Below are 13,686 nucleotides of genomic sequence, written 5' to 3'. Positions count from 1 at the left end.
CGCTACCCACACACTGTAATAATCAGAGCAGTGTTGCGGCCATGCCAGTCCCACTCCCCACTGAGGCCGAGCTAATCAAACGTATTGATTGATCGGTGTCTCGCAGTGGGTGGATGGGAAAGGCATCGATCAAAGCGCACTCTGCACAGGAAGTGGCACACACACAGATCACACACAACAGAGACTGGGGCTGAGCCGCACACACACACACACACACAGACATGTCCTTCTAAAGTGCAGGAAAGTTAACTAGCGCCTACACACTGTTCTCATTTATCGGATCCTAATTAGGGCTAGTCCACACGTACGAAACCGATCTTTTTCTCCTCCGTCTTCCCTGAAACCGCATCAAGAATATTTGCGTCCAAACGGATCCATCTCAACACGACTCAACACGTTACTTCATACCCCAGGCCTATAGGTGGCACTGTTTCTTTACAGAAATTGACCAACATTGATTCACATATTTTACGGTTTGTGAAGGGTGCAGTCCCGTCCTTTATTTGGCTAACGCAGGTAGGCCTACTAATCACCTTTACATTCTTTGGTTGTAGGATAGTCCGTGATTCACATTCGTTTTGGCTATCACCGCAATTAGGCTACTAAATGCAAGGCTTACCCAAGTTCTAGGCTATTCTGTCGCCACATTTATAATATTGCTATAAAACCTTCGTTAGTAACAGTCAATACTTTTGCCTGCATCAAACCGCGCAAATCTTGCATTTGCATTCAGTGTGCTACCAGCTTAACGTGAGTTCTAAGCGTCTTTGTATGCTTATATCTGATTTCACTCGACTGTGAATGCATGTATATATGTTGTAAGACATGTAAAATAAATGAATGACACTGGCACTACGCACAAATTAATGTAGCCTAAACTTACACCGCACTTTCCTAATAACTTAAGTTCTCTCGCGTCACTGACAGTAGCTAGAATGCATAAAAAAAACAGTGTTCAGTCCACCAAGTCATAAGCTATCGGCGCTGCGCAGCACCAGTTGTGATATTTATCTTACGGAGTGTAATCGTAGGTAATGTCATGTATGAAAACTAGTATTGTTAGGCAATACTATAAGTGCAAGTCCAGGGCAGCTGAGGTGTGCCAATGACATCATCGATACGCAAGCAGGATGTGCGGTTTCGCTGTCTAAACGAATTCAAACGGGCTACGGTTTCAGATTTCTCCACTCTGGGACCAGGTTTCAGAAAGGTGCGGTTTCGGGCAGTGCGTTTACAGGATTCGTTTGGACGCTCGGCCAAGACGAAGCAAAACCTCTGCGTTTAACCTAAAAAGCGTCTCCGTGTGGACGGGCCCTTAGTCTCACTCTCTCCACCTGGAGTTGAAAAAGAACAGTAGCCACAGTCCATGGTCATGCTAACAGCCATAGGTCATGCTAACAGCCACAGGCATGCTAACAGCCACAGTCCATGGCACCAGCCACAGGTAATGCTAAAAGCCACAGGTCATGCTAACAGCTATAGGTCATGCTAACAGCCATAGGTCATGCTAACAGCCACAGGTCATGCTAACAGCCACAGTCCATGGCACCAGCCACAGGTAATGCTAAAAGTCACAGGTCATGCTAACAGCTATAGGTCATGCTAACAGCCATAGGTCATGCTAACAGCCACAGCTCTTGCTGACAGCCACAGTCCATGGCACCAGCCAGAGGTCATGTTAACAGCCATAGCTCATGCTAACAGCCACAGTCCATGGCACCAGCCACAGGTCATGCTAGCAGCCATATTCAAGGAGTGCACCTTCAGGAAGGAAAAAGTTTTGCCATAATAATTACACATGTGACTCCACTAGGGGCTTGGTGTCATGCCTAACAACCCCCATTAGCTGTTCTAAAATCACTGTAACCAACAGCTTCATAGGGCGTATCGCTTAACTTTCAGTCAACAGGACATTCTACATCATTATTACATGCTGGAGTATAAGGACCACATTGTTTATTTCTCACTTTCTTAATTAGAATATGACCTGAGAACACAGAAAATATGTACACATGTAGGTCATTAAAATACAGAATTTGTTCTGATACCAGTCCAATTTCAATCTCAAACTACCCTTAGATTTAATAATAACCAGTCACCCAAGGGGTAAGCTCTCGATGGAACTGTCATTCCCCACCAAGGCCACCGATGGTCATGCTTGGCCTGCCAGAAGCTGCTGGTAGATACCGCTACGATGGGGGTCTCGAGATCTGCTGCTGACTTGACCGTGGCTCACCCTAAAACTGACACTGCGGCGTCAAGAGCTTTTTGGCAGGGCGCAAAGTGGAGGAGCCACCTGAAAAGCACTGTACATCTCCAGTGACCCTCTTTATTGTATTCCCAGGTGGTAATACAGTGTCAGCTTGCCTCATCAAGGTTCTTTGAATAGAAACCTTTGGCCACACACTTTCCACTTTAGGTGAGCAATGAACTCTTCCAGCTGTAGCTTTTCAATAAGATGTTCGATCTGTCAAAGTGTCGTCATCTCCTTCACACCTCTGATACCAATGTGTCAGAACCAGAATCAGTACCAGTACCAACCGGCTTCAGCTTCCCCCTTGAGAGATTGGTCATTATAACACTGCAAAAACAACCAATCGAATGGATGCAAAAGACAAGAAACCGATCCAGAAATGCACATTTCTTTTGTTTTTTACAGTCCCTCTATCTTCTGGTTGAATTCGAATAAAGACAATGAATATAAACATATATGGTCATTATAGCATTGCTAAAACAACAAATCTAATGGGTGCCTAACACTCAGCTTTGTCATACCTTAATTTTGTCACTAGAAATACGAACGTACCCAAGTCAAACTTTAGTTTAATAGGCTACATGGTCGCGTCAAAAACACTAAGAAGGCTCGACATAACATGAAACTTTAATTGAAGCATCATCAGTGTAAACTCTGTGTACCAACAATGTTCTCAATGCTCGAGTTTATGTGTAGAGACACTGACGACACTTTGAAGTTTCATGTTGTGTCAAGCCTTCTTTAGTGTTTGAAAAATAGCGATTTTGACGCGATTGTATCAAAAAAGTAGTGGCCCTATAGGATTCCCATTCAAAAGGTCATTTCACCCGAAAATGACAACGCATACAAGCTTAAAAGTGCCGCTTTGGACGTACTTATGCATTTATATGAAAGTTTGACTTGGGTAGCCTACATTCACAAAACACCATATGATGCATTTTGGCGAGAGTTACGGACATTAAACGTGTGACTGTTTGCTGATAAGATGCACGCTTGCTTGTTAAGGGATGCAGAGAAACTTCTCTGTATGACGAAACGCCGGTTGTTAGTGATTGGTTCAAAGCGGTTCAAAGGAACTCCAATGATTTTAAACCTCAAACTGTGCCCTCCCACCCGGAAATAAACGTTTGCTATGATCAAGGCCAGACTCTCTGCGAAGGTTTCCAGGCTAGGTCCAAATCAGAGCACTGTGAGAAAGTGTTCTGATTCTACAAGTCGACCCAAGGTCCAAACCAGAGCATTGTGAGAAAGTGTTCTGATTTCTACAGGTCTGCTTGTGTGTTTTTTTTTTTGGGTGGTCGCTAAATTTATCCTCTGAGCTCCTTTATCCTCTGTGCCGTCTTTTTCTCTCCTACAAGCTGCCGGCACACCACACCGCCTGCTCTCCTCCTCTTCGCTCTCACTCTATTTCCAGCCCACAGCCCTACTTTCAGAGGGTGACTCGACCTCGGTTCACATTGTTTAAAACCGGAGAAAAAAGACCAAAATGTCTCGTTAGGGCAAAACCCCTTGCGGAGAGAGAGAGTGTGGGTTGTGTTAATTAAACTTCCTGGTTGAGTGACCACAAGCCACTCACGCAACCTGGAGGGGTGTGTGTGTGGGTAAGTGTGTGTGTGTCTATGTGTATATCTGTGTATCTGTGTGTCTGTGTATATATCTGTGTGTGTGTGTGCATGCTTGTGTGTGTGTGTGTGTGTGTGTGACTGTGTGTGTGTTCGTTCTTGCTTGTGTGTGTGTGTGTGTGTGTGTGCATGCGTGTGTGAGTGTGAGTAAGGACAAGGTCAGTGTGTGAGGATAAGAGGCCACATGGACAGAGGGGTGACTTCTAACCTGAGGGGAACTTTAAGGGGGAGGGGGGTGCAGGAGACTCATTGGAAATGACCGTGACAAATCCCTTTTAGCACATCAGCAGCAGCAGCAGTACAGAGCAGAGATTTGGGAAAGCAAAACTTGAAGTACAGTAGAACGATTACCAGTACTCTATGATCTTTGGCTCACACTTTGTCAAGACTTTGACTGTCGTACCAAACTCTACGCACTATGGTCCTCTACAGTTAATAATGCATAGTTCCATTATATGAAACAGGTTAGTGTGTGCTGGTATGGCATGGATAACTGCTTATGTTTGTCAAAAATACTGTACTAACTATAATATAATATAATAGCACTCCAAAAGACCATTAAGCACAATAAAACTGCTTCTTCATTACTTAATGCTTCTGTTACATGGGCTCATCTCTTGTGCATGTGCATGAACATAAACAGGCTCAGATTCAATGTCAGCTTTGAAAGAAAAGGATTCAGGGTACTAGAACATTCCCACATGAAGTCCTCACTGACAAGTACTTCCTTCATTGCTTAGCAATAAGAGATCATCACAGCCATGGGCCAGGGTGCCACACACACAGACACACACACACACACACACAGGGATGTAGTGGAGGCTAAACACAAGTTAAGTTTCAGAAATAGAGTTTATCCACCTCTTATTACAGTTTATCCACCTCTCAAAAGAGTTGATTCACCAGTTGCAACTTTTAACATTTAAAAATCATACTGTATTATCCACATTCACAATATGTACACTCATCAACAATCTAGGAACCAGTTAATACCACTTGTATTGTTATAAACATTAGGCAACATGTTCTGAATGCCTTTTTAAAAAAATCTGATACCGCATGGCGCAGTCCACCTTACCGTGATCCCAGAATTCATAGTTTACCCACCTCTTATTTTACCACTACACCCCTGGTCAGTCCTATTCCGTGGGTTTGGATGTTCAGTCCCACTCTGTATGTTTGGTGGCGATGTTTGGCCATATTTCCCCTGAGGGATTAAGAGGTGCTGTAACTCGATGCGATAGCAGGAGACAGGTGCTGAGGAGTAGAGGGCTTTAGCTGTGCTGCAAGCTCACGCTTCATGGAGCTTCCCATTACCATCTGTCCTGCCTGCGCCCTGCTGCCCCCGTCAGACAGGGGTTGTGGAGGGTGAGTGTGGGGCTCTGGATGTGGGTCTCCATTACTATGAGTGTGTGTGCTTCACTGGTGGAAAACGCCATCAGTCAAATGTAAAATCCTCATTTATAGATGCAGACAGGTGGATGTACTCACACACACACACACACACACACACACACACATACACACACACACACACACACACACACACAAACACACACACACACACACAGGTTTTAAGGAACCTCTCTCTACTTCCCTTGTACTTTGCCTACCTCTGTATATGGTTGTCAGACTGGTTTGTGTATTGCTTAGTGCTGATGTATCAAATTCTGCACTGCAACCACAAAGTGCATTAAGACAAGATTGTGATCTGATACGTCTGTGTGTTAGTAAAACTGAGCAGCATCAAAGCCATTCTCTAATTAAGAATCAGTCACACAAATATAAAACTGTTGCCATGAGCAATGTGAGCAATGTCGTGTATTGATTCTTTCATATGAAAACACCTGTGGCAAGAAAAGCCCCAGGTAAAAAACAGATACCACCCCCCCCCCACACACACACACACACACACACACACCACTCTCCGCTCTATTGCTCCTCTGGGTTGGATAAAAGTCAAGCTACCTAGCCTGAATAAATCCCTCCTTGGACTCGGGCATAATCCCCCCCCCCCGGCCGTTTCCAGGGAGATTTATCTCCCCTCCACATTAATCTGCTCAGCCTCCCTGAAAATCAAATCTCACTACTGTGGCCGTCGCCGCCGCTATCCCTGGGATGGGTCTCCAGGAGCCGCTCATTTCCTGTGCTCTATACCTGACTGCTCACACACTGCCAAATCCTCTCCTCCTCTCTCTCGCTCTCTCCCTCTCTTCTCCTTCACTCTCTCTCCTCTTCTCTCCCTCACTCTCTCCTTCTCCCCCTCTCCTCTCTCTAGCTCTCTCCCTCTCCTCCACTTTCTCTCCTCTCCTCTCTCTCTCCTCTCCTCTACTCTCTCTCCTCTTCTCTCCTTCTCCTCTTTTCCACTTTATCCCTCTCCTCCCTCTCTCGCTTTCTCTGTCCTTAATTCTCTTCCTCTCCTCTCCTCCACTCTCTCCTCTCCTCCACTCTCTCCCCTCTTCTCCACTCTCTCTCTTCTCTCTACTTCTCTCTCTGCCTCTGCTTGCCTCTCCTCTCATCTCCTCCTTGTTGCTGTGTGCACAAGGCTGACTTCTGTAATCCACCTTATCTGTTCTCAAAGCATTCCCCAAACAAGCGTGCACACACACATACACACACACACACACACACGCAGGCACACACGCACGCACACACACGCACACACACACACACACACACACACACATACATGCACACACACACATACACACACACACACACACACACACACACACACACACACACGCAGGCACACACACACGCACACACACACACATGCACACACACACACACACACACACATGTACATATGCGCACTCACAAATGCAAACAAGCATACACACACACAGACATACTGTATCTGTCCACAAAAGATTTGTTAGACTTCTATTCTGATGTACATGACTTGAGAAGAGAACAGAGTCTGTCATGTCATCACAGGGATATCATGGCTGCTTGCATTCAAGTGAACCTCAAACACACAAACACACTCTCACTCACACACTCCCTCTCACTCACACACTCCCTCACACAAACACACACACACACACACACACACACACACACACACACACACACATACACACACAAACACACAGAGACACACACACAGAGAAAGACATACATGCATATGCACAATGCACGCGCACACGGCTAAACACACATACACACAGGATACTACAGCAGCATGAAAGGGAAGACAGCAGACTGCACGAGGAGCTTAATTCACTTGACTGCTCCAGCCAGACGTAGTGCTTTCAAACGCAGGAGCTCCTTAATGACTGATTAGACTTTGGCCAGGCACCAATCTGCGTAGAGTGCTCCTCCTCCCCACCCCCCCACCCCATACATACATACACACACACACACACACACACACACACACGAACACACACACATACACACACACACACACACACACATACACACACACACACACGAACACACACACACACACACACAAACACACAACCTAACATCTGCTCTGGCTAAATAAGGCACCACACTACTGTATGTAAAATTTGTCTTTTTACTCTTACTATTTCTGTTGGTCCCCATGTTACAGTACCATTAGCTCAATAAATTTTTCTGTGCCTCCAGAAATCTTGAATTTCCTCTGGGGATCAATAAAGTATCTATCTATCTATCTATCTATCTATGCCTTAGGAACGCTTAGGATTGTTTGTTTCTGCAGTTGAGAGGGTCTATAGGCCTATGAATACATACTGTACACGACCCCCCCCCCCCCTCCCACACACACACACACACACACACTTGTCTTTGGAAAAAGCAAAGCAATTTGATAGTATGGAGTCATTTTCGTCTTAGGCAAAATCAGTGTTTTCAAAACTCCATGTACATCTGGTGGTCACTGTATTCTGCTTTGCTTTTTTTCTTGTTAGCTGTAAAATACTGTATTCGCATTCGCAACAGCAAATTATTTGTGAAAAATCACTATTTTTGGTTTCAATATTGCTTGGATTTTTACTGTGTAAACTTAGAAAGCCTAAGACAGAAGAGCTTTAGGTTTTAAGCAACAGTGTGTACATGATGTATCCAAAATGTCATATTATGAAAAAAGTGTTTGTAATGTGAGGTGAATGTTTGGTTTAAAGATGCGACATTTTGATTGTAGTGCGTCATTTTGCTGGAGTTTTGAAAAATAGACGAAGAGTTTTGAAAACGTGTGTAAACAGTTGTAAAAAACTGTAAGGAAGGACATAAGGAGCTACAAGACAAAGGTTCTCCTAAATAAGATGGCGGTGAGTCAGGTGGTGAGCTGGTACAGCTGATACTCCCACAATTAAGTTTGTCAACTTAATATGATACGGATAGATTTAACACATAGTCCCAAACAGGATTTCCGCTGACATTAGATAGCATTAGATCAAGTCTGATTGATTTCTAGTAATTTCCATTTGCGATTACCTCCGCTACTAGCCTCCATCTCCCTCTCAGAAGCGTTCTGCGGATTCAATCTACGGACACGGATGAGGAACAGGCGTGGCATGTGACAGGGAACTTACTCTAAAGTAATCGCTGCACGCTGCCAGCACCGCCTTGTGGGCATGGAACTTCTGCTCCCCGGCAACCAGTGTGACGTCACAGAGGAGGCCATCCTTGCGCTGCTGGTTGAGGGCGGAGAGGACGGAGTCCTGGTGCGACTTGGACTGACAGAGCCTCTGGCCTGTCAGCAGCTCCTGGGAACTAAGGTGGAGAGAGGAATGAGAGAGAGAGAGAGAGAGAGAGAGGGAGAGAGAGCAACAGAGACATAGAAGACAAGAAAGGATAGAGAAAATAAAAATAAAAAACAGAGAAAGAGAGAATCACACAGGACGGAGAGGGTTAACGTGTTGGTGCTGATGTTTGCTTGCTTCCTTGTAACCTTGTTTGCCTGTTTCCCCTGTACAAGAGGGGAGGGGATTAGAAGGATGCTTTTCTGAACAGGTCTCTGAATCCACAGGCAATGTCTCTTTATGAGACTGTAAATCCATCTCTCCCCTGACCCATATGATGTCCACATGATCGCAGTATTTAAACTAACAACATTTATGGCGCTGCTTTTCCACACTCTTCATTCTATACTAACTCTCTCAACCAACCTTTCTTTCTCTTACTCTATCTATCCCGCTCTCCCTTCCTCTTTCTTTTTGTCTTGCACATATTCAAAGTGGCTTCCTTGAGTGCAAGACAAAGCCCCTTTGGGGGAATTCAATTCAATTCATTCAATTCAATTCAAATTTATTAGTCACATACAACAGAGTAGGCCTATATGTAGTGAAATGTTTTGTCCACTGTCTCCATGGCTGCGCAATGTTTAAATAAATAAGGACATAAATAGAAAAAGAAGAAATGTCTAAAGTGCATGAGGTGTTTCCAACATGCTTGTGCTTCTGCTACAGAGTCCTCCTTCAGTATCCGGATAGCTTGGGGACAAAAACTTTTCTGCATTCTCTCTGTGTTGGCCCTCAGGCAGTGATAACGTTTCCCAGAGCGTAAGGCAGAGAAGAGGCATTTATATATTAATTCATTCGGTAACACTTTACTTAACAGTATCGACATAAGAGTGACATGACACTGTCATGAACATATGACACTGTCATGACACATGAAGCCTAACCCTAACCTCTAACCCTAATCTTATCCCTAACTTGTTATGACAAAAAACAAATATCACTTAATAACAGAAGCGTTATGTCATAAACGTTTATGACACATTCACAACAGTGTCATGTCACTCTTATGTCGATACTGTCAAGTAAAGTGTAACCATTCATTCATTTATACCCCCCCCCCCTCACACACACACACATTTCCACAATCCTCTTCCTCTTTATCAGTGTCAGTCAGCATTACACTTATCACCTTCTACTTAAGCCTTTACAGTAGATGCTGAAACGTTTGTGATTGAATACTTCCAACATATTTCCTGTATTCTTTAATAAAGATAGTGTGAAGTAAATAATAGATGGCCATTATAACATTGCTATAACTATACAAATGGTGGCCTAAGACGTTTGCACAGTACTGTATGACCACATAAACACATGCACACGCAATTATAAACAAAAAAGAGAAAGACAGAGCAGCTAAGTGGGTTAGCGGGCTAAGAAATCCTTCATGAATTGGCGGTTACAGGGAATTATAGGTCAACACAATAATCCAAAAACAAAGGGCTACATTATCCTGCTGCTCTAAAGCCTTGATAATCTAGAATCTCCTAGTTAAAAATAATATTCACACATTTGTATCTGTTTTTCCACAGATGATAGCCCACCACTGTATCTGCAGTGACTACTGGTACATTTCCACTGCATTTCGCTGTACCTACCGCTGTCCTCTCATCTCCTCTCATGCTTGGCCAGGATCCATCTCTGATTCATATCTTTGAGAGTGAAATGACTCTTTGGCCATGTATATTCTACTGGAGCCAGATAACACTATAAGGAATATTATCTTTGGTTTATTTCTCCAGAGAGCAGCAACCTGGCCATTATCTCTCTCTCTCTCTCTCTCTCTCTCTCTCTCTCTCTCTCTCTCTCTCTCTGAGAGACTGAAGGAAAACTGTCCAGGTCTTCAAGTGTGGATACTGGAACTCCTCAAAAATCTACCATTACAAGACCTACTTCGCTACCTAGAGTTTCTGTACCTATGCTATGAGAACAATGGGCCTCAAACACCCCCTTTCTTAAAATACGCCACATCACACGTAATCTTTAAAGATTGATAATGTCTATATCCATGGTTCTGGGGAAGGATGGGATATAGTAGAGACCTTAAAGCAGGGACACACAGTGTAGCTGACAGAAGCTGAACTGGGATGTGCTTTCCAAAAGTGTTGCTGAACAAATACAATAGATAGCCTATAAGTGATAGAAAGAGCTTCATTTCAAAAGCGCTCTCTCTCTCTCTCTCTCTCTCCCTCTCTCTCTCTTTGTCTCCGGTTTACAAGGCAGTTGTTCAATGACAGCATCGGGAAACACAGTCCTGGTCCAAAACCAGGCCAGACCCATTTCAGGATCTGTCCAAGAATCATTCACTTTGTGGGGAGCCACAGTGAACTAAAACACAATAACAACATACCCGAGAGGAGGCTCAGAGGGCATTCTCCTGTTGGGGGTGGATGGAGTCAGGGACGAAGTTTGGTCTGGCTGATTGACACTTATCGTGATAGCTTCACTGATCCCGTCTAATAGCCTAAAAAAAGAGAGTGAAAAGTCCATTAACATGAGTACTTAAGTCACACAGAATGGTCACTGAATTTGGCTCAGATCCCCCGCAGAGACCAGGGGGACCTGGTGAGTAATAGGCACGGCAGGACATGGGGGTGAAGGAACCCTACAGCACTGGCATGGGGGTGAAGGAACCCTACAGCACTGGCATGGGGGTGAAAGAATCCTACAGCACTGGCATGGGGGTGAAAGAACCCTACAGCACTGGCATGGGGGTGAAAGAACCCTACAGCACTGGCACGGATTGTAATTTTGATTCAGGGCCCAGCCTCAGACAGAACCAGACAGGAAGGGCAGGCTGACCCCAATACTCACCCAAATGAAGCATCACATGAAAAATGACAGCGATCACACACACACACACACACACACACACACACACAGAGACACACACACACAGAGACACACAGAACACACACACACACACTCTCTTACTATCTCTCTCTTTCACACACACAAACGTACGTACATACAGACACACACCAAGCAAGAGAGAGAGAAATTGTACACCCTGAACACACAACACACACTAGACCACTTTTATCTGGTGTACTGCACCGGATATCGGATTTTACAGCATGACACACATCACCAGTTTAGTGCTGAGTGTGACACAGCCCATAGCCTACAGCACTCACCCAGTAGTTGGCAGTGGTGGTGCACCCTGACACAGAGTGGACCGGCCTATTGGTCATCCTGGTCAAAAGTAGGCAAGTCTGAGACTTGGCTCTGGTAAACCCTCACTACGCTGCAGATCCACAGGGCCATGCAGGTGACTAGATCCTGGACTCATCTGCCTCTGGTGTGCACCCCTCTCGAGGCCATGTATTGATCCGAGTGACCTTCAGATGCCTGTCGGCTGTCACCTAAGGGCAAAATCAAGAGACGGGCAGGCAGACAGGCAGGCAAAGTCAACAATCAACTTTCACATTTTCAGCCAACAAGGTGATACACTGCTGCACTTGACCATGTGTCAGTCTGTTTATCAATAATATCACAGAATAATACTGCATTCCCTACGTTGCCACTTTTCACCACTGATGCACAACTGCAAGCATGTTTTCTTTTGCCATGATTGTGAAAGACAATAATCAATTGACCTGGTCTACGACGGAGACTGTTTTCGCGGAGGTCATCACGCCGTATCCCTTCACCATCACTTTTAAATCTCAGCTCTGCTGTCAAGCTCAACCGCTGACTCTGAAACACATCTGGGCCGGAGTCAGCTACTATCCGGGTAAGGTTTCCTAGCAACTGTCCAGCTAAAGGGATTCGTTGTGATATTGGATATCGAGGCATAAACCTCCGCTTCGCCCGCAGTGCGAGCTGTGACAGCATGCGGATTCAAAGGGACTCCCGATGCTCCGTTTGACAGGAGCGGACAGGCTCTACAAACATTTACTACTGACACTAACCTCTCTGTGGGAAACATAATACCCAACATCACCCAGATATTTACTTACCTTTCTTCCTTTCGTTCTTCCTCCTCAGTCGGTCGGATCCCAGTGGCCGTAGGCTATTTAATGTGAAAATACCTCATTCAGGCTGAAGGAAGGTTGCGGCTGCAACAACATAGGCTACATATCCTGTCTGCGTAACAGTTGAGTCCTGTCCAGTCAGTGTACTCTGCAGGCATACAGTGAGTGTATTAGCTGAATTGTAACACCGTAGCCCCGCCTATCCAAAACGGTCACATGCATTTTGGTCATGTGGGATACAGCGACACCCAGAGCCAGAAACACTCCACATAGTTGAAACCCTGATCTGGCACACTGCTGCAGAGGGTCACCAGACCGTCGCAAGTGCTATGAATACAGCTTGACTGTCATGTGAAACCATTGGACAACAATCTCTCTCTCTCTCTCTCTCTCTAATCACAGGGACCGAAAAATACCTAACATGCCAACTTTTTCCGGGTTTATCATTTTAACGTTTCCCTGCTGTCTTGCCGTTTTAATATTTTCCCGTAGAATATATATTACTGTAATACTCATAAGTCCTGCATTTTGGCCTGTCTCTGTGTTGTCCTGTTGTTACCCCTTGCCCTTCCAGTGAAACAGATGTATTCAAATCATCGTTTTGCTTGCTTGAATGCGAACTCATAGTCAGGGGGCCTATGTGGTTTCTGTGGGATTGAAATGTTAATTTTTGGAGAGTGGTTGGACTGTCTTTAGATGTCATTGAACGTGGAGAAAAATGATGTCTCCATTTTTTTTTACCTGTTTTAACCCTATTTTTGTGAAATTGTATATTTCACTATAATTAACACCATAAATATTGCCTAAATCACTGGCTATGTTGAATAAAGTTCACAAAACAGTTATTTTATTATTTTCAACAGTATGATTGTATGTCAGTATTATGATTGTATGTCAAACAATTAGAGATAAGATCAATAACCAATCAGTTTCACCAAATACACATACTCCATTGCTGAAAGATAGCAAAATCACTGAATCACAGATGAGACCTCAAACAACATTTAATTCATTTACATATACACAACATATTAGATCTCACCTCCACAATGTCCTCATCAAAATCTACAACTAGTCTACTAAACCTTATTTGTACTCAC

General features: G+C 44.4%; 1 protein-coding gene across 1 annotated transcript in view; it reads right to left on the bottom strand.

Moving 5' to 3' along the window:
* klhl32 (kelch-like family member 32) overlaps positions 1-12,683 on the bottom strand; it is a 35,565-nt gene extending 22,882 nt beyond the window's left edge. The window contains exons 1-4 of the mRNA XM_076280191.1: positions 12,572-12,683; positions 11,747-11,974; positions 10,960-11,073; positions 8,403-8,583 (exon numbers count right to left, since the gene is read on the bottom strand). Of these exons, the coding sequence (XP_076136306.1) occupies positions 8,403-8,583; positions 10,960-10,982 (204 nt within the window). The 5' untranslated portion in view covers positions 10,983-11,073; positions 11,747-11,974; positions 12,572-12,683. The remainder of the gene's footprint in view (positions 1-8,402; positions 8,584-10,959; positions 11,074-11,746; positions 11,975-12,571) is intronic.
* Positions 12,684-13,686: the final 1,003 nt, after the last annotated feature.

Source organism: Alosa pseudoharengus, unplaced genomic scaffold (genome assembly GCF_046254945.1).
Source record: "Alosa pseudoharengus isolate Yale_2024_CS ecotype anadromous, Long Island Sound unplaced genomic scaffold, YU_APseudo_1.1 YU_APseudo_1.1_scf_12, whole genome shotgun sequence".
In the NCBI taxonomy this organism is placed as follows: domain Eukaryota; kingdom Metazoa; phylum Chordata; class Actinopteri; order Clupeiformes; family Clupeidae; genus Alosa; species Alosa pseudoharengus.
This window is presented reverse-complemented; position numbering and strand designations above follow the sequence as displayed.